Source organism: Loa loa (genome assembly GCF_000183805.2).
Source record: "Loa loa unplaced genomic scaffold supercont3.126, whole genome shotgun sequence".
Lineage (NCBI taxonomy): Eukaryota > Metazoa > Nematoda > Chromadorea > Rhabditida > Onchocercidae > Loa > Loa loa.
This window is the reverse complement of record NW_018108306.1, coordinates 17,171-37,705: the sequence shown is the minus strand read 5'-3', so window position 1 is coordinate 37,705 and position 20,535 is coordinate 17,171. Positions and strand designations below refer to the sequence as shown.

The 20,535-nt window shown below is 34.1% G+C and overlaps 6 protein-coding genes across 6 annotated transcripts; 3 read left to right on the top strand and 3 right to left on the bottom strand.

Annotated features, from left to right (window-relative positions):
* Nucleotides 1-46: 46 nt before the first annotated feature.
* Nucleotides 47-889, top strand: LOAG_17774 (hypothetical protein; the record flags this gene model as incomplete). Its single annotated transcript, XM_020450434.1, has 3 exons — nucleotides 47-184; nucleotides 352-478; nucleotides 864-889. 3 exons carry the CDS (start codon nucleotides 47-49, stop codon nucleotides 887-889), a joined length of 291 nt encoding a protein of 96 aa, XP_020305890.1.
* Nucleotides 890-1,620: 731 nt separating this feature from the next.
* LOAG_17773 (hypothetical protein) lies at nucleotides 1,621-3,063 on the top strand (the record flags this gene model as incomplete). Its single annotated transcript, XM_020450433.1, has 6 exons — nucleotides 1,621-1,625; nucleotides 1,689-1,809; nucleotides 2,037-2,146; nucleotides 2,300-2,440; nucleotides 2,558-2,777; nucleotides 2,902-3,063. 6 exons carry the CDS (start codon nucleotides 1,621-1,623, stop codon nucleotides 3,061-3,063), a joined length of 759 nt encoding a protein of 252 aa, XP_020305889.1.
* Nucleotides 3,064-3,736: 673 nt separating this feature from the next.
* LOAG_17772 (hypothetical protein) lies at nucleotides 3,737-6,035 on the bottom strand. The gene is made up of 5 exons (XM_020450432.1): nucleotides 5,942-6,035; nucleotides 5,570-5,716; nucleotides 5,178-5,361; nucleotides 4,689-4,848; nucleotides 3,737-4,526 (listed from the first exon to the last, which is right to left on the bottom strand). The coding sequence occupies exons 2-5, from the start codon at nucleotides 5,706-5,708 to the stop codon at nucleotides 4,329-4,331; spliced, it is 681 nt and encodes a 226-aa protein (XP_020305888.1). The 5' UTR covers nucleotides 5,709-5,716; nucleotides 5,942-6,035; the 3' UTR covers nucleotides 3,737-4,328.
* A 520-nt stretch (nucleotides 6,036-6,555) lies between these two features.
* LOAG_17771 (hypothetical protein) lies at nucleotides 6,556-7,432 on the top strand. Its single transcript, XM_020450431.1, has 2 exons — nucleotides 6,556-6,626; nucleotides 6,881-7,432. Exons 1-2 carry the CDS (start codon nucleotides 6,585-6,587, stop codon nucleotides 7,178-7,180), a joined length of 342 nt encoding a protein of 113 aa, XP_020305887.1. The 5' UTR covers nucleotides 6,556-6,584; the 3' UTR covers nucleotides 7,181-7,432.
* Nucleotides 7,433-7,629: 197 nt separating this feature from the next.
* LOAG_17770 (hypothetical protein) lies at nucleotides 7,630-9,946 on the bottom strand (the record flags this gene model as incomplete). The annotated part of the gene is made up of 7 exons (XM_020450430.1): nucleotides 7,630-7,818; nucleotides 7,984-8,317; nucleotides 8,468-8,571; nucleotides 8,723-8,824; nucleotides 9,043-9,186; nucleotides 9,518-9,722; nucleotides 9,867-9,946. The coding sequence occupies 6 exons, from the start codon at nucleotides 9,944-9,946 to the stop codon at nucleotides 8,125-8,127; spliced, it is 828 nt and encodes a 275-aa protein (XP_020305886.1). The 3' UTR covers nucleotides 7,630-7,818; nucleotides 7,984-8,124.
* An 809-nt stretch (nucleotides 9,947-10,755) lies between these two features.
* LOAG_17769 (acetate-CoA ligase) lies at nucleotides 10,756-16,533 on the bottom strand. Its single transcript, XM_020450429.1, has 14 exons — nucleotides 16,391-16,533; nucleotides 15,557-15,675; nucleotides 15,126-15,234; nucleotides 14,816-14,946; nucleotides 14,407-14,649; nucleotides 14,104-14,181; nucleotides 13,508-13,740; nucleotides 12,989-13,133; nucleotides 12,619-12,768; nucleotides 12,347-12,538; nucleotides 12,002-12,149; nucleotides 11,748-11,908; nucleotides 11,448-11,568; nucleotides 10,756-11,246 (listed from the first exon to the last, which is right to left on the bottom strand). Exons 1-14 carry the CDS (start codon nucleotides 16,482-16,484, stop codon nucleotides 11,110-11,112), a joined length of 2,061 nt encoding a protein of 686 aa, XP_020305885.1. The 5' UTR covers nucleotides 16,485-16,533; the 3' UTR covers nucleotides 10,756-11,109.
* Nucleotides 16,534-20,535: the final 4,002 nt, after the last annotated feature.

The following is a 20,535-nucleotide window of genomic DNA, read 5'->3' as shown; positions in this document are numbered from 1 at the left end:
ATATATATATATATACATATATGTATATATATATATATATATATATATGGCAAACATATCGGCAAAATCAGGATGTAGTAGTATGATAATACCTTCAAGCGCTACTTTCGATTCACTTCCGGTGGAAATTATCACATATATCATGAATTGCCTTTCATACGATGATATCAGTTTATTGCGAGCCGTTAGTTAGCTTGTTATCGTTGATTTCCCGAATGAAACCATTTTTTTAATCTTGGAGATGAATAGTCAGAAAAGAATAAACATTGATTCAATCTATGGAAGAAATATCTAATTGTTTGTGCAAGAAGCTTTTCAAACAAAAGCCTTCAAATTCTTTCTTCAATTTAGGTTTCCAAAAGTTTCGATGTGGTGGCACGTTCCATTCTAAATAATTCATTTTTTCGTCTCGGTGAACAGCTGGATAAAGCATTAAGCCGAATGAAAAAATGTTACCAAAAAGGGAATCACAACGAAGGTACTACTAATTTTTATCATTTTATTCCAGTAAGTAAGTTTTCCATTGGCATTATTTGTTATATACTAGACAAAAATTTAATCTATAAGTTATCTGCATGTAGTAAGAACGATCAATGAACGGGATACATCATCAGTTAAAGTATGGTGGTGTAGTCTTTCATTTGTATAGGATAGAAAGAATGATAATAAGGATAATTTTCCAAATCTCTTTCTTTTCTGTGGTTCCAAAGGCAATAATGATATAGGCAATAATCATTATCATGGCTATGCTTCGCAAATGTGGATTTGGGAAGGCTTCCTTTCCACACTTTCCTACACTTGTTTTAAAGACTACGAAATGAATTTAGGTGTGTGTTTCCAGCCTCCGCAGCGGATTTTTTTAGATGAGGGACAGAATGCGCAGAACTAGCCCCACCTTTTACTCCTTAGGTTCATCTACTAGGGCCTAGCGAAACTGAACGATAAACGAATTTCATAGGACATTAATTCCTTAGGATATAGGTTTAATTAGAGTATCCTTTTCTGAGATAGATGGTGGTCCTACAGGGCTAAATGAACTCCCCTGCCCGAGTTTTGAATTAGAGTTGTTTTTCTCTTAGGACAGTTGCCGGGAGGCTAGGGAGGCTAATGAGCCCATCCTATTCTCTGCCTGATGCTTTAGATGTCTGGCATGGGAGTTTCTACCGGAGGAGTATGCGACCCCCAATAAAGCTCGCAACCTCATAATTGCATGCAAGGTTCTCCCCCGTCACAAACGGGTAGCCGTGGAGAAAAAGCAATAATAAATCGTTGTAAAAGATAAGGCTTCTTAAGAGAGATAGTCGTAAATATTTCAACTTTTGGAAACCATGAAAAACAAAGTTTTTGCTGCTTACAACAAGTATCTTTCTTTCCTGACTATTTTCTGACTGCTTTCTCTTCTGAGTATTTTAATTGTTGCCATGAAGTGCAGTACAGTGGTTTAAAAATTCCCTCTTGTAAAAACGTCTTAACACTTAACATCCGATGCATCATTGCATGGCTATCAGACCTTAGTTGATAGAAGTGTGAAATGTCGTATTCGTAGTATTTGGAAGTATAAAATTGTTGTTTTATATTCAGTCCTTTTATCATGCCACTTTCAGAACATAGACCTTTTCCATGACGTGAGGTCGAATGACGTTTCAAACGTTCATGACATACGTTCAATATAACTTTGTATATTTAAGGTTACATACTTTGTCACGTGTCAATGAGGTTTATTCAGCTTTGGAAACGCGTTATGCATTACTTTCCATGACATTCAGGAAGTATATTGATAATGATTCTTGTTGTTTTATAGCTGGCAAGGTAAGTAATAAATTGTAACTAGTGAATTTTGTAATTGTTAAAACGGTTGAGTCTCATTAATTACTACTAACTTCTTTTTTACTGAAATGTTAAGCAATATCGACAAATAGATCCTTTATAAGTCAAGAAACTTTAACACTCTGTTTCTAAGATAATTCAAAATATGCTTTAACTGGATGCTTCATCCCAGTTAATTCGTACCGGATTACTATGTATAATTCATGCAGGTACTGGATGAAGGATTCTCTGTGCTGCGCATGTTGGACAGTTGTGTTAAACGGAGAGTACAACCACCGGAAACACAAGAATCTTTAAGAGACATTCGGGATTATTCCAGGTTTGTTTTGTTGAAATGAATGGGGTTAGGGAATTGTGATAGTTACTGACAAATATCATAAAAGTACTTGACGTATTCGCATTTCTATCATCATTTCAGTAAACAATGACTGTAGTTCCCACTGCTATTGTTTCGTCATTTTAAACTTTTTAGCATGGCAATGGAATATTTCGAAGAACAAATTGCACCAGCTCTACGTATTCGAGATCCTTTGAGTCTTCTCTGTCGTTCTCATTCTCGGTACTCATTGGAATCGTTGCCTAACAATTTTTCGTCTGCAACATTAAGTGACAGGTATATCAGCTAAGATTACCGTATTATCTCAAATACATCTTACATACGAATGTAGTTTTAATTTTATCGCTTTTATTGCATTACTCTTCGCGGAATAAAATAGAAAGTTTCATTTAGTGTTCGTTCGTTGTGCAGTATACCCTCTTCGAATATCGTAATAGGCAGGAATAGTAACAGTCCAGTGACGCGTAATCTAGATGATTTTGCGAAAATGAATCAGTGGAAAAGGAGGACTGATGAGAAAGTGAGACGGCATGAACGAATAATCGCTGAGCAGGATCGTGTGATACGTGAACAAAGCAAAGCCATAAATAGTATCATTGAATGCATGCATCAAGTAATTTCTTTTTTTACCACATCAAATTGATTTCGATAAAATAAGCCTTCAACTTCTCGTAAGAATCCTTCATCTATTATAATTAGCGGTTTTCGGTTCATGCCTATTTATTACTGATTTGCAGATTAGCTCAAAAATTTCGTTCAACTTCATGAAAGAACTGAAAGCTGTTGAAGAATTATCGCAACCAAATTCACCACCTGCAGGTCCGTCTAAAAAAATGAAACGTTTGGGGAAAAGAAAATCCAATACAGCGCTGTCCAGGAAAGATGTAAAGCGAAATTAATTGCTACTTACCGGCTTACAATTACCAATTCTCAACAAACCAGTTAACTATTTCTTGCGGGGCTGCATAATTTACGTGATACATAGTTTTGACGTCTAGTCCTTAAAGTTTAGTGAAAATGTTTCTGCTAAGCATCCATTCTCCATATTAAATATTATGCATGAGATAGTTACTTCCGTGCTTCTGAACTTATACTCCTGGACTTTTTTCTTTCTTTTGGCGATATATGCTCTTCGCGTCCACATAACTATGGATCCCTAGCTCCACAAAACAGAACTTTACTATTTTCTTTAATTAATTGGTAGTCACGGTAAAAGATTTGCGAAATGAGGAAGACTACATTGGATGTATAGACGAAAACCACCATCAGATCACTTTAAATTTAAAAATGCCTAAGGTAGCACTACTTGTTTTATCTACAAACAAAATTACTATAAATTAACATTATTCCATAAAATACACACCCTTTATGCTATTGTCAGTCCCATCTGCGTTCTTTACATGTCTAAATTTGTTCATAGAATCAAGAAAAAGAATTGAACTACACGTTTGCAAGTTAACTACTAACTGCTGGGTCGCGTACATTTCGAACTTTTTAATAATTTAATGAGCAGTTTCCAACAAACAAAAGAAAAAAGAACCGTGTAAAAAACCGTGGAATGACGAGAAAGAACGGTGGATTCTATTAATTTAGAATTTCTGAAGGAGAGAGAAAGTAGAGGGAGGTTTATAAAGGTTTTTAAAAACGCAAATGTTTCTACGCCCATTTCCAAACAGCATATTTAAAAAATGGACTTCCATACATTTTTAATAAGATTTGCATATTTGGTAAGGTTGCATATGGAATTGCAGAAATAGGATGTGAGGGATTGGCATATGTGTTAGCAGTAAGGCATTAGCAATAGATCTTACTGGTGGGAGAGTCAAATAGCTTCGAGCACCGGGACTTCATGAGCAGATTAAAATAATGGGTATTACACTTATATGAAGAAAACCAACATCATATCATAAGAATTCTTAAGTGTTAACAACGTGAACATTTCTACATGATCTGAACAAATGATAAAAAAGAATCACCGGTAATACTTCATCACATATTTGGAGTAATACAGACGGGATCTAAAACACAGTATAAGTACTGCAGTAATGTTCCATATATTAGGTTACACATGCGATAACCAGTAGTGCAATATCACATTTTACTTCCAGCACATGAGTTAGAGATATAACAATGTCATATATTTAGCTGTCAACTTGATATCTCACTAATATGAATTTCTCAACAGCGGATTTGGAGTGTCTAGTTTTTTGATGATATAATAATCAACAATATGCGCTACATTAGTCCTGAAATTATCTAGATGCGCTGCGATATGGTCAATACATATATCATCCATGCTTTCCCCGCCTTCGGCAAGTGTTTTCAAAACGGTACTCCGAGTTGGAGCTGCCAAAATAACGACCTGAGATTACATAAAATGACACAAGTGACTGAAACAGCGTCATTAGTAAAGAATCATAAGGAACGGCGGTACCATTCGTTTCTTGGGCCAATTGATATTGTTTGTTATCGTGAAAACAGAGATATAGGGGTAGGAAGCGAAAATTGCAAATTACAAGCTTACCTTGAACAATTGTTTTGATATAAACCCGTGATGCCTTTTGAGCGTATTATTATAAGCATTGTTGATAGAATCCGTTAAGCTGTCGGTCTTTTTTTTGTCTGTCGAAGATCGGTACACCTGCACCATTTCCGACAAAAATTCAAGCATGAATTCTAAACCTCTAAAAAAAAATACAGTGTCGTAACAACGAAATATTTTACTAAGTATCCTTTCTCTTCTGGCAAAACGCAGAATACTAGGGTATAACTCTTTCCCCATACCGTAGCTCAATTTATTATCAAAATTAGTTTTACCAGAAATTTAATACAAGACAATCAAACATACAATCCAAAAAGCTTGTGCCGTGCTATAGTACCATCACAGTATACAAGCCAGTACATTTTTTTGAAGTGTTAGTTTTGTTCGCTTAAAGAAGAATCTACAATTGTTGAAAATGTATTAAGCTACAATGCACCTTTTTCTATCGGTCTGAAAAGAAATTAATCGAACCTTTTCAGCCATAACAGTCCTTCGGTAGCTGTCCCCATTTTTCCGCGGTTTTCAGCGAGATCATCTTCGATCAGATCCTCAATATATTTGCATTTGTCTTTCCCACTTTCGTATTTTCTCCTAACCTTGATGACGTTACCGTTGATATCATTCTTGACCGGAATAAATGCTGTTCCTAAAAAACCTGAAATACTATTCCTGAAATAGTAATCTTGGAAACTGTCTCGATGATTGGTCTAGTTATCGATCGTGGGGTAGCACATAGCAATTAATTCATACTAATGATATTGGTAAAGCTTTACAAGTTTTACAAGAAGCTGAAATTTAAAACGTCTGAAGGATTCAATGGAGTGTGGAAAACAATATTTGAAGACTAGAAATTCCAAGTTTACCTACAAAATTGGCGATGCCTTGACAAGCTCTAAGGAACTGTTCGGTTGGGACTTTATCATTTTCGATTTCCGGAAACATCTGTTCTGGGTGTGAGAAGTATGTGGAAACTTCACCCAGAGGTATTGTATTCATTTTCATTATTGTTCCTAAAATTGATTGATAGAATCTCTTTTAGATAGGCCTGTAGCAGCTACTTTTAAATGTCATTCAATTCATGTTGCTCGGAAAATATACTCAAACGCTAGCAAATCTAGCCAAAAAAAAAACAATTCTAGCGACTTTTATTCATCACATCGGTCCCTGTTATTGAAAGAGACCGAAAATTAGCCGATTCATTGACAATAATTCGAAATAAGTCAAGCGATACTTACGACAGCGAAGTCCACATAACCCACTCCGACCTTCCAATCCTCCAATTTCCAATCAAAACAGCAAGCAATGTGAAACTTAAGTCTCATCACGATGAATGATATTTAACACAAAAAGGCGGTCCATCAACTAGTAAAGGCTGCGAAGTAGTTGGGAAATGTCCAAGTTCCGATTACAGTAGTTGTGTAGCACGTGTGGTGTGATTGGAGGCTTTGGTTCAGTCGTGCGGTGAAGTTTATTGTACCATTCATTTCACTTAGTCTTTCACTCGACCTGAAATGTGTATCCTTATCCATCCTAAAATGCGTTTTCTACTTGTCTTACGATGCACCCTCTTATCCGCCCCAAAAAATCCCTCACTAAACATTTGGCCTATAATATGCAACTTATCAGCTATCTATACTGAAATACCTTTTGGCTTATACATTGTTTTTTCTTCCTCTCTACTCTTTTAACCAAATGATCTCCAGATGTACCCATTTTAAGAATCTTTTAACTTGGATTTTTTTCTCTTTGCGGTTTAATGCGGTATTATAGGTATCTTATCGATTAATTTGATCTCACCATTATTTCTGCTTTCAATGTCTTTCCTTATTCAGTTTTTGTTTTAACTGGATTTCAGGAAGTTCGATAAGATTCTTCAGCATGTACTGCCAACGACTTTCAATTCCTGTAGCTCGTATATCAGTAAGTTAACTTTGATCCGATTTCATCGATTTTAAAAAAGTGTGGTTGGAGATCAATATCCAGCTATGTTTACTGCATGGTAGGTTGATTGGTGGCAGTGAATGACTGAGAATTTTAGCCAGCAGATGTATTTTCGGATCGTATAGAAGCAATGGCGTGCCGGCTATTGACATCTTTTATTTAGGCAAACATCAAGGTTTTTACTGGGAAGAAACGAAATGTTTTTTTTTGTGAAATAAAGTGTATAATTGCAGATGTTACCAATGTTATTTCGCTCGAATAACGGAGCATTAGTTCGTAATTTACAAACATCATCAGTGCAGCGTGACATTGATAGTGCAGCGAAGTATGTTGGAGCTGGTGCTGCAACAGTTGGTGTAGCTGGCTCCGGTGCTGGTATCGGCAATGTTTTCGGTTCTCTCGTCATCGGTTACGCTCGAAATCCATCCGCGAAAAATCAATTATTTTCCTATGCAATCCTTGGTTTTGCTCTTTCTGAGGCCATGGGCCTTTTTTGCCTTTGTATGGGTTTCTGTATTTTGTTTGCATTTTAAAATTTACACCCGCTGTTGTTGTGGGGATTATCTGCTTAGATTTAATAGGAAAATGGTTTTGACGATTGCAAAAAATTAGCCTCTTAAATTAGAAAAAATATGCATGCCTACCACGTTTATTCCTCGATGTTTTGTTAAATTTCATGTCATTGGTAGATGTATCATACTATTCACTCTGTGAATATTTATAAAGCTAGGTTTCTCAATGTTCGAAGAAATGCATGTCTACCATTTTAATTCGGACATATTTTGTTAGACTTGATAAATGTATCGTTAGAATGAACATAATTAGAATACGTAGTGTTAGAGGACTTTTAAGATGGTCAGTTGATATTCTGTGTTGTTATTCAACCATTAAAAAATTTTTAATCGATTAAGGGATTTGGTTTAAGATGATTAGGAAGACAAAAGTAAAATTAACGGTTTAGCAATGCTAGTGTGGATATATCATTTTGTTAGACTGGTGTCGGCTCAATATTTCTGCAGGGTACACGGAAAATTTCTTCTGTTTGCTTGCATAATGTGTTGCTTCCAAGGACCAGGATTTCTTTGAGGATTTTCAGGTCCCAGAAAGTTATATACTGTTTGTATTCCATCAATACATTGAGGTCTTCTTCCGCTATCAGTAGTTTTGCCACCTGAAACTCCAAGTAAGAGAGCGTCAAGTTTGACATCCTTGTTTCTGAAAGATAGCAAATGAAGCTGCTTTGATGGCAGACGACGTGATGTGCCAACACTCTGATTCAACTGAGGTTTTTTGTTTTTCCCAAAGCCTGGTGAAAGGCTAAATTTAGCAAACGAACCTTGTAAGTGTACATAATTTGTGAAGTTCTTGACGGGTCGGGATGTGTAATGTCACTTTCATACTGAAAATGTAACTTTGATTTATCCGACTCTCAGAATATGTTGGTTATGAGACAAACTGTTTACTTTCAAGCTATTAATTAAAGGGAACTCGCAATAAGTGGTACGGCTCCCACTCTCAGTGCTGCCAGAGTACAGATAATCTGGTGGAAAATATTTGTTGTGCTGATGATTAAGCTTGGTTCGTCTGGATGTATAGCACTTTGAACATGAGTAATTTCCGTCTGGAGTCTTTCCAACGAAATGGGTAATAATTCAGCGGAAGAAGCATTTCTAAAATTAATATTTTGAAACTTTCAACACTTTCTTAAAAAGAACGCAGAACAACACGACTATCAAAGATGAAATTATTCCTCCAGTGGTGTCATTGTGCTAAGGTTGCGATGATATCGTTAAAAGTATAATTTGCTAGTGTTAAGGTACCTGATAGGTAGAAGCAGTGCAATGGACTCGTTGGAAACCGTTTCTGCTTTACAAGAGGTGGATGCTTTTGGGAAGAATCCACTCCACCATGAATCTCGTTTTTGCTTCATTGCAACCCAAAATATAGTAGTATCACAAAGGTTAGTTGCTAGGAGATGTATTTCCCATCGGATTTTATGTAATTCCATAGACGACAAAGTTAAGATTATTGTAACTACGGTAATGTTACACTTAATCCTTTTGCAGGTATCATACCTTGTACATGTAATAAGGTCGTCTGCCGATCAAATTCACTTGTGGTGGTGGCATTCCTTTGTCCGGACTTACGTGTCGTATGACAAGTACACGTTGTATTCCCTGTATAGATGATAGTTTGGATAAATTATATAATAAATAATTGGAAATGAAAATAAAAACATTGGTTTGTGATACGCCTTCCATTCTTCTTTTATTCTTTTCTGGCCCAAGAGTAAAGTTGATTTTGCTCATGAATATAATTCTTAAAAATAATTGTTATTTCTTTGGCTAAGCTATCCTTAAAATTACTCTTTCTCTATGGTTGACATAAAATATACAATGTCAGTGATTGCTGCATCCAGAAGCTCTTTAGTTCTGATCAATCGAGTTCCCATCCAGAAACCATCAATTGTCACCACTGTGTCAGCACCACTACTCTTCATTATATCATGTAAGCAATTGACATCTTCATTTGTGGCACTCTAAGTACTTACAATAGGATAAGATGATTTAGATATTATATATATTTAAAATTTAGATATTATCATTTTCTCGAAAAAAAAAATTTGAAACTATTGCCTCAACAGTAAACATATTTTCAAAACGTGGAGTATTTATTTGGATACTAATCTGTGACAATAATCAACTGATAGGTTATTACCGTTATATGTCATTCGTTATAATGTATATTATCAATACATATGTATTCCGTATGTATTACGACGTTTTTTTCCTATATCATAGCACTTAACGACATGAAATGACATGTCACATATAAATGATCATTAATTATTAAGATGTTTAAGTGCATACAATGGGTAAAACAGTTAGTCCTATTCGAAGTGTGGCCAATGCAATAATAGGAAGTTGTAAAACATTGGGTAAATATAACACTATCGGCTTATCCTTTAATTGAAATCCTTTCAATATATTGGCGCATTTATTCACTAAAATATCCAATGTTTCGGCACTTAATTCCGTGTCGTCATATACTTCATTATCATAATAATTACCGATCCTAAATGCAAAGTTTATATAATAATTTAAGAATTAATTTCATTTGATTCTCTAAGTTTTGACCTCTTTCTATATGAAGTATGTAAAGAATTTTGGTTAGAAAAGTGCTCATGATTGGATCGATACGTTTCGGTGATCATTTTACCAGTAAATTCGGGTATTCTCCTTTTGTAATTTGTTTTTCCAAGCATCAATACATTCGTATGAAAAATTTTTAATAGCCATTAGGATTCGAAACGCAATTCAAGTATTTAAATCTGAAGATATATGACTGAACCAGTTGATTATTTACTACTACTCTTCATTGCATTGTATTTGTTATCAAATGATAACAAATACATTTTTGTTATACAAGTGATAACAAATACATTATTTGTTATCAAATGATAATAAATATAATAAAATTATTGGATTATAATACGTTTTCGAAACAATTCTTTTTTAGAAACACGACGATCATTTAATAATACTTCTAACTGATTAGGCGGCAAAATAATCAAGAAACAAAATGATACGAAGATGATGGGGAAATCGATGACGACAAACTATGCAGAATAATTGCAATATAAACACGAAATGTGATAAAGATTGGGAATCATCGGTAAGACAACTCCTTTAATTTACTTCTTTAATATAAATCCCGGAAATCCCTCTAAAATTTTGGAAATTCATATTAAAGAAATAAATATATGGAAAGTAAAATATTTATAGCAAAACATTCCAGTGGAAATTTAGAAATTTACATTGAGCTCTGAAATCGTTTGGAAGAGCTCCAAGGCATATATTACCCGTTATTCACTCCCAATTTGATACGCCTAAATGATTATTGGCCACGATTAAATTCATTATTTCCTTCTCTCACAAAACAATTTCTTCCTTCATGAACTTTAACCATTTGCAATTTTTCAATCATCCACAAATCAGTGTCTCACTCTTACATTTCAATTTGTTCAGTATCCTTCCTTGTCCCCAAGAGATGCGCACTGAATGATCGGAGGCCTCTTGTGATCAACTACATGAACCATAATAACGTACCAGTTTATTGGAATGTGGGTTATGAACCCAAAAATACAAACACAGAAATACTACATAACGAAATTGCTTAACATCGACAGAAACTATTACTTTGGATAAAAATGAATTTCGAAAGTGGCAATACACTTAATGACTGGTACAACTAGGACCAAAGATAGAGAGAGAAGACTGAAAAGTTTAAATAATTGATGAAAAAAAAGGGATAATATGAAATCATATCGAATTATTAAATGGAAATTTAATACTATGAAGATAATAGGCGATGTGAAACATACCGTAAGTTATATAATCTTTTAATGTAAAAGTCAATACGAAAGTTTTTTAAATAATTGGATTGTTGTAAATGTTCCTTCTCAACCAGTTCGTGTTTCTGGCCGACCATTCCATAAGTGAGCAATAACCGTTTCATCGATAAGTGAAGTAGTGTCACCCAAATCCGCAGCTTTATCACCCTCAGCAATTTTCCGCAGTATACGACGTGTTACCTTTCCTTAAAATATTAACCATTATTTTAAAAGCCTAATAGTAGATTAATCTAGGATGATTTAAGCAGATAAAACAGCAACGAATTCTTATTCCATCTATCTAAATGAAGAACAGAATCGATATAATGATGAAGCAAGAGCAAAGGTAGTTTACTATACTCGACAGCCATCACTTCTCTCACAGATGCAAATTATTCGTAACTCACCTGATCGTGTTTTAGGTAATCCCGGGGCTACTTGTATAACATCTGGTACGGCAATTGCACCAATTTTTTTTCGAACCAGAAATTTAAGGTCCTCAATTTTCTTGTCCGTAAGTTCTACGCCCTAAAAAAAGTACCATATAGAAAGTCGCTACCTGATGTGGGATAAGTTCAAGGAGGAGGAAAAAGGATGAAAACAATTACAGCACTTTCAATCTTCCATTCTGATCACAATATTTTCCAAAATTTCTCTACTTCTATAAAGATGATAGATGCTTAGGATAGAATAGCAGTAAACAACACCATTCGTAATGTGACGAATGCATATGGAAAGTTGCCTTTGATATCATGCGGTGCTGCAACTACAGCTGCTTCCACTACATCGTCACTTGAAACTAGCGCAGATTCAATTTCAGCAGCAGACAGTAAATGACCTGACACATTCATGAGATCATCGATGCGTCCTGTAATATAAAACGATTATTAAATCGATTATTAAATCAAAATTGATTATTAAATCAATCTCAAATCTCCATCAATGCCAAAATAGGTTACACCTGTGATCCAGTAGTAACCATTAGCATCTCGACGTGCTCCATCACCAGTGAAAAAGTAGCCTGGGTACGGCGAAAAGTATGTGCTCGTAAATCGGTCATGATCACCCAAAATGCTTCGGCTTATACCTGGCCAAGCGCGCTTGAAACACTGCAACAATAATAAATATTCAAAAAACACCTGAAAATGCCTTGCCTACTGGATTTCACTGAAAACACTGGATTTTCACTGAAAATTTCACTTGTCTACTGAATTTCACAGCGAAAGGACAATAATGCTAATGAAACGAGTTGTATTATAAAATGTAAAACTGGTTCATGTTATATAAACAGAAATGAAACAGTCACCAAGGTTCCTTGGCCGGCTCCTTTGACTTCTCGACCATCCTCATCAATAACAGCTGGTTCTATTCCAAAAAAAGGAAGCGTTGCACTACCCGGTCTACAGGGAATTGCTGCCGGTAACGGCGCAATCGTATGTCCTCCTGTTTCTGTCTGCCAGTAAGTATCAATGACGACACAACGGCTTTCACCAACCACCTAAAATTTGTATCTCAGTCATCAACGCTTTTGTCGCACAAAATTTAAGTGAGCAAAATTGGTGGTTCAAGTGTGAATACCTTATACAACCACTTCCATGCTACTGGATTGATTGGTTCACCAACTGACCCCAACAAACGCAGCGACGAACGATTATGCGATGTAACATACTCATCGCCAAAAGCCATCAGAGAACGCACTGCTGTTGGCGCAGTATATAAGGTTGTAACCTTAAAAAAAAATCTCATATGGAGCAAAAATTGAACCAACAGTGAAATGTATTCAAGTAAAAAGAGTTCTTGACATTACTTTATCGATTCCACTGATAACTGTACGTACCGTAGTTTTGAACTATATTCAACAAGCGCAAAGTGATAACTGAATAGCATATAAAACAATAATAAACATTAGAACAGCAAATGTATCAATCACTAATTATTAATGACTTACTCCGTATTTTTCTACAATCTGCCAAATTCGTGATGGTGTTGGGTAAGTTGGTACACCCTCATATATAACACATGTCAAACCATTAAGAAGTGGTCCGTACACCAGATAAGAGTGTCCAGTAATCCAGCCGCAATCGGCTGTGCACCTGTAAATATATAATAGGGAAATATATTTTTATGAAAGTCAAGAGAAAGATTATTGATTATTTCCTCAAGAATATCATGAAGGATGAATTTGGTTTTTTCCTGATTCCTTAACTTTTCGGTTTATTTCTAATTCCCTAATTTGATTACTACACAAAGTTTTGATATTTTCTATTCCGTTCTTACTTCACGTTTCTGCATAGAGAAGTTAGAATTAATTACTCAACAACAACAACTCGGAAAAAACCGAAAATAAATTCTATTTCACCTTAAAATTTTTAAAACTGACGAGCTCTTCTAGACAATAAACCATCACATACAGTAACTATTCTCCTATTTTAACCCAATGTATACTGAAAACAATCTTAGGACTCACCAATATATATCCTTTTCTGGATTAGCATTAAAAACAAATTTAACAGTGGCATAGGCATATGTCATGTAACCAGCAGTAGTATGAACGATTCCTTTTGGTTTACCCGTTGAACCAGATGTGTAAAGAATAAAGAGAGGATCCTCTGCATCGTTCCATTCGACTCCAGACTTTATCCCTTTGCACCGTTCCATTTCTTCATCCCAGCTAACATCTCGTTTTGGATCCAATTTCACCTGACATGGAAAATATGAGCAATATATTATAATAACAAAACTACGAATTCATAATCTATGATTTTTTTTAAGTGGAAATAGTTTAAAGTAATCACTCATTAGGAAGCTTGAAAAATAAAATTTATTTCACGAACGATAAGTAAGAAATTAGTGAAAGTAAATTTAATTTAAATAAATTCCATTTCACCTTACGCAATAAAACGAAAAAAAACACACACACAGAAATACACACCGAAATGTCAGGAAGTAAAGCATAAAACTCGATTCCCATTTCCCTGAACTACTGATTCCCTCTGCAGCATTTTTCTATCAGTAATTAAAATGTAATATTTCAGAAAACACAACAAACGAAGTTAAATTTACGTCAACAGAAGCAGTAGCGTTTGGTTTACGGACACGCTCCAAATGTTGTACAACGATGACTTTTTCCACCAGTTTGCCCTAAAATATGCTCTAAGTGCTAATAATAACAAAGAATCAACTACAACATATTTGCAGACTTTCTATTTAAGTGAATTACGAGAAAAACAACAGATTGGTTAACGATGGTTTAGAATGGTAATGCGAGACAGAAGTCTATCACCATCACTTTTAACTTAACTAATAAGCCAAAATTGTATTTTAAACGCATCACATACAACAAACGAACTATTGAAATATACCTACCGAAACAATGCATTCATTGAGAGCACTGTCAACTATCATTTTTAATGTTACAAGCTTCTTGCCCCGATAATATCCATCAGCAGTGATTAGGATACGAGCTTCTGTTTGACATATTCGAGCTGCCAAGGCATCAGCGCTAAATCCAGCAAACACTACCGCATGAACAGCACCGATTCTGGCACACGATAACATTGCTATTGGTAATTCAAGTGTCATCGGTAAATAAATCACCACAACATCGCCCTGAATTAATAAGAATAGCATACAAGATCAGTAACATTATCCATAGTTATCATCAATGTATTCCTGAATGCCACTATTTGAGACATAAGGTCATAAAATATTGCATGACATGATTAAAAGTTGGATAATAAATCTTAAGAGATACAAATTTTGCAATTTTCTTAACCTTCTTAACACCATGAGATCGCAGAACAGCAGAAAAAGTGACGACTTTGTCAAACAGTTCTTGAAATGTGAGAGAACAACAATCACCGGGCTCATTGCCTTCCCACAATAATGCCGTACGAGAGCCATACCCTTAAAACATGGTTTGAATAAAGAACTGTCAAGATATTTTTATCAATTTTTCCATTTATCAACTTTTTAAAATCATTTTTCCACGGACTAGAACAAAATATTTTAGTTATCGTAAGTAAACGATCATTCATTAAACCTAAATAATTTTTTCGTGATTTTTAGTTCTACTACGAACTTGCCTTTGTTAATGTTTTGTTCCAAGCAATTATATGCAATATTCGTTCGTGCTCCTTCCATGAAATGTACATAAATATCTCCCTTACGACAATCGAAATTCCACTCCAATCCCTAAATAATTTTTTACAATGAAATGACATGTTAACTAGAATAATGTGTTCTTACGTCAGAACATGGAAAAGATTAAAAAGCATAAACTCGTAAAGCCAGATTTTTTTATATTCAAAGAAAAAAACAAAGGGAACATAAACATTAAACACAATAAAGAAGACAATAAACAATTACTCAGTGCTTAAAAAAGCAAACGACGATTATTCCCCGTCTCACTCTACATTTTTGATAATATCATAACCGAAGAGATTAATGTGGAATATATTCTCACTAACACATATTTTTAAAATTCTATAGACAGAAAGAGAGTGAAATAACCGACCTTCTTGGACTTCTTCTCGAAGTAAAGTTCTTCAGCTACCGTTTTCCAAAATTCATCGGCATTGTTGATGGAATTGCTATACATTTCCCGATAAGAATCAATCCCTGTGACATGAGCACCTAAAAGATCCACACTTATAAGTAATAGATAGAAATATGTACGAGGTGATAAAATGAAATTGAAAATTTGATTCCTTAAATTAGAAGCAAATTATGCGCATGAAGTAATCTCCAACGAAATGATTAATTAGATTAGATAAGACCTATTTATGATCATATCTCTATAGCGACCATGTGAAACAGAATAACCTGGAACATTTGGAAGTGAACAGTGAATTCGTATTTAACTTAGTACAGCATATACTGTCATATCAAGTCAAATTATAATTCTGTAAGAAATTTTATCCATATCATGATATGAGAAACACCATCGTTTCACTTCTTACTTTCTCTCTCTTCCCAACAGTATTTTCCACATCTCATTACCTGCTTTCTATATCTCATTACCTGCATGTAATTCATATTATCTATATACAATCTTTTATAGATCATATCGATGATCACTACAGAGAAAGAATAATAAAAACTGTGATTGAAAGAACTCTCTTATTCTCCTCCCCCATAAGCAATGGTAAAATGTCCCCAAGAAATTGATAAATCTTTCAGGAAGATAATGACATACTTCTTCAATAAACAACTTTGTGTAAATTTGAAGAAAACAAAATTCGACTCAGTCATATGGAATGATTTGTTGTAAACTGTATTCATCATTTCCTCAACAGTTTGATTAATTATTAACAACTTTATACAATAATAGAATTAAAATGAATCATACCAGCAAGGATAGGTGGCGGAGGAACAAACCAATCCTCGTCTTCTTTTACATCGTATGTTTGGAGAACCTTAAATTTGATTCGAGCATCTGACATGTTAAATTTGAAACAACTGAATGAATCAGTGATGTAATGGTATCTGCAAACAAATCTTTTATTAAATTTACTAGAACTATTATCAAAATTGATTCGTTATCATTTCTATCAAAATTATTATTAAAATTATTTGAATTTATTTAATCAAAACATCAATCAATTTAACAAAAACCTGTCATCAATTTATCCAACATGCTATCGGATTTATTATCAAATCGATTAGAACTATGATCAATCCATCATTTATCAACAAAATTAGCACGAATCAAATAATCTAATCGCTATTTAAACCTTCTATCCTTCCCATTTTCTCCCGATAAATCCTGTTCCTCTTTTTCCTATTCTCCCACTATCCCAGATTACTCTTTCCATTCTCTCTCTTTCTCTCCCATAATATCTTTGCTTCTACTCTGTCTTTTCCTCCTTGAGAGGGCAAGGAGCGCGATATCATTATCATATCATACCATACCATCCGTCCACTAAGTATCGGCAGTATCAGCCAGGTAATGTGGTCTTATAAAAAGCTATATAGTGATATGATGTAATGTAGTGTAACACGGCAAGCTTTATTCTATTCTTCTATCATAGTAAGCAGGGGGTAAAGGTCGAGGTCAAATCCAAGCATCACATTTTGTCGTCCAATATTTAATAAACACAAAATCAGGCAAAAAAGTTTCATTAATTTAGCATATCACAAGCAGCATTGTTGTCATCAATAACGAATCGATGATATGAATGCCTGTTTATTTCTCAACCACTTCATTCCTTGTTTGCTTCATTCAAGAAGTTTTAAAGAGCGTTTTCAATTCAACTTTTTGACCAATTTTTTCTTTCTCCCTACCTTTCTCTCCCTCTCTCTCTTTCTCTCTCTTTTCCCTCCTCCCTGTGGGAATTATTATAATCAGAAATAAGGGTGACATGAGAATAAGCAAGGCCATCATTTAAAGTTTAAAACTTACAGATGCAAAAAAAAGAAAAAATTGAACGAGCAAACAAGAAAGAAATCCCTCAATAGTTAAGAGAAAAAAGAAAATAAAAGCTTAGAATGGCATTCTAAACAATGTATAAAGAAATAAGTCAATAAAGCTTTGCGAAACGTCTTCAGATATCTTTTCCAACTTGAAAAGTATCACTAAACCGATCGTTTCAAAACATCACAACAAATGACAATAACATTTTGTCTCAAAATTTGATGATACCTTTAAAACCGGTCCAATGAAACATTTATATTATTTGAAAGAAATGTAATTAGAAAAGTATCGATATTTGTACCATGATATGATTGATTTTTGATCGTTGATAAGCTTTGGGTGGGCAGTCTTTTTACATCATTTCCACATACAATTAACAATCAAAAAAAAACCTCTCTCTTTAATATAAAGAGCAAAGATCATTGAAGTCGGCAACTAACAAACTATCGTTGAAGGACGTAACTGATAACAAGTTTCATTAACGCTTCAATGCAATTTCTATAAAGCGGAAGATAATTTATTAAACAAACTTAGCAATATTTAAAACGTTAAATTTAATATTCATTGAAAATTAATCCAATTAGAATGTTTTGTGAACTGATATTATCAAAAGATACGAGAAACTACAAGCATATCGAAGAATGAAACAAACACATTGACTTCCTCTTTCCATAAACTCCTGAAACGGTGACCCATAATACGGAAGAGAACTTTTGCTGGTTTCACAAACCGGATAAACTAATTGCTACTACTACAACTACTTTGTATTACTTATATCCACAATAGGTAAGGAAAGATTTGAAGGAGGAAAGAGATGGAAAAGAAGGAGAGGAACTCTTTTCTAGTTCGCAGTTATTGGAGCTTTCGTGCACTTCACTTATTCTAGTTCAAATTGGATTTATCAATTTTCCGAAGTTTTCGGTAAACGGTTATAGAGTGAGTTGACAAGAGAAGAGAAAGATAAGGAAGAAGAATGATGGAAAAGAAGAAGAGGAAGAGGGAAGAAAAAGGAAAAATTCATTCTGATTTACATTTGCCAGCAATTTACTCTTTCTAAGTCTTATCAAATATGTCATACAGCGAACAAATTTTGATAATTTCACTGACAGTTGTGGAGAATCACTCAGCTCAGATAATTCATTCATCCATTTCCGGAACGATCCGGTCCTTGGAATGACCATTACAATGACCATAACAGCGGTGATAATTGGATATGACAAACTAGCATGAGTAAACGATCAAAGAAATTTAGAAGTGAGGTATGGTCCACGATTAGGAAAGAAACCAAGGCATGATATTTATCGGATCTTCGTTCCCTACGATGAATTCGGATTCTTGGCACAAATTCTTGACTCTTGGCATATGGCTCTCCTGTTGTAGGACAGAAGCCTCATGCACATAGCTTCATTAGTTTCCCGATAACCATTCTAGAAGGAGGATAACCCTAACTCCAAACCGGGGTAAATGGAGCTCGTTTAACGCATCCATTTAAGAGAAGGATTCTCGAACACAAGCAATATTCTGTGAACTCTGCTATCACCATGGTAGTTCACTAGGCCTGGCATATGAATCTTAAGATTAAAGGAGAGTGCCGTCAGTTCTGCTTATTCTGTGCCTCATAGTATAAGCTCGAATGATATAGCCATAATTGTAGCGATTGCAACAAGCTTAGGAATATACTTTCAAACCTTTCATGAAGCCTAGCCATGATATATTCTTCATGATACTATTTGTTAGTCAGGCTTCCTTTATCACTTCCCACAGGATATCGCAATGGTGATTCACTAACCTTATCATCAGGATTCTATCCCGAAGACATTGGTTTTTCTCTGAGAGGAGAGTAAGAGAGAGAGTAGGATTGAAGAGGGACGTGTATATTTCAAAAGTTTCTATCAAAATATATAAGATCAGTGGCAGAAAGTACATCTTATTTAACAAAAAACATCATTAATAAATAAATGCTAGAATTAAGCTTGAAAAAAAACTATGCAAATTATTCGCATAACCTTTCAACCGCATCAGATAATTGATCCCAAATGACTAAGGTTATTTTGGAATTTAATTCTCCCTCGGCTCGATATACTTTCCTAATCATTAAATATTCGAATAGAAGAGGTTGCTATAGGAATTTCATTACTACTCTAGTGATAAGGATTGAAGGTTATCCAGCTTAATTATCATAAATTCAATTAATTGAATTGGGAAAAAAACCATTTCCAATCAAAACCTCATTTAATTTCCAATGCAAACTTCCCATTAATGATACACTGAAATTGTTGGAAGCATAAATACTATAAAATATTATGTGAATATTTGAATTATAACAAATTTGATGATTTGCAAGATTAATTAATTCATCACCTCAATGAAAAAACTAATAATTTACTAAACTTTCGCTTTTAATTTTAATCTGATAACTTTTGCCACAATTTTATCTCGTCGAAAAATTGCCTCACACTGATAATCTATTAGATTAATTGCTAATCGATAAGTTAATCAAGATGCTCCATCTTTTTAAATAAATTTACTACTATTATATGAAATGTTAATAATGAGATTGTAGTGATATATTGATTGCTTCTATAAAATACCCGACTAATTATTTAATAAGTATTCTCTTTTGCTATGAATTTTAATCGTTCGTTTCATTTTTTTCAAATTATTTGTTGTTACGACTTTTAAAATTCAATACAAACATACAATCTAGTGAATTTGATTTAGAAATGGAAAGATATTGAGAAAATTAAATTTCAAAAACAAGAAGGTATACATACACAATTTCTTTTCAAATTAAAAATTTTCCGACAATTCCTTACACTTGTCGTTGATTATTTTGAGTTATTTACTCATTTTTAATTTATTAGTAGCGATAAAATCAAAAACAACTTTTGAAATCAATTGTAGAAAGGATATTACGCGAATAAACGAGACATTTATCAAGATTGGTGAAGAGTTTAAGCATTTGGGGTGTGTAGGCGGACAGCAAACAAATTCAACATACTAACAAGATTTATATACATATATATATATATATATATATATATATATATATATATATATATATATATATATATATATAT

Coding starts and splice junctions, on each gene's coding strand:
- LOAG_17772 (XM_020450432.1), bottom strand. CDS start 5,708: ATGAAAATGAATACAATACCTCTGGGTGAAGTTTCCACATACTTCTCA. Junction 5,362..5,569: donor AGGCATCGCCAATTTTGTAG/GTAAACTTGGAA, acceptor ATAGTATTTCAG/GTTTTTTAGGAACAGCATTT. Junction 4,527..4,688: donor TATCAAAACAATTGTTCAAG/GTAAGCTTGTAA, acceptor ATGTAATCTCAG/GTCGTTATTTTGGCAGCTCC.
- LOAG_17771 (XM_020450431.1), top strand. CDS start 6,585: ATGTACTGCCAACGACTTTCAATTCCTGTAGCTCGTATATCA. Junction 6,627..6,880: donor TTCCTGTAGCTCGTATATCA/GTAAGTTAACTT, acceptor GTATAATTGCAG/ATGTTACCAATGTTATTTCG.
- LOAG_17769 (XM_020450429.1), bottom strand. CDS start 16,484: ATGTCAGATGCTCGAATCAAATTTAAGGTTCTCCAAACATACGATGTA. Junction 14,650..14,815: donor GATCTCATGGTGTTAAGAAG/GTTAAGAAAATT, acceptor TTATTAATTCAG/GGCGATGTTGTGGTGATTTA. Junction 13,134..13,507: donor CCAGAAAAGGATATATATTG/GTGAGTCCTAAG, acceptor ATATATTTACAG/GTGCACAGCCGATTGCGGCT.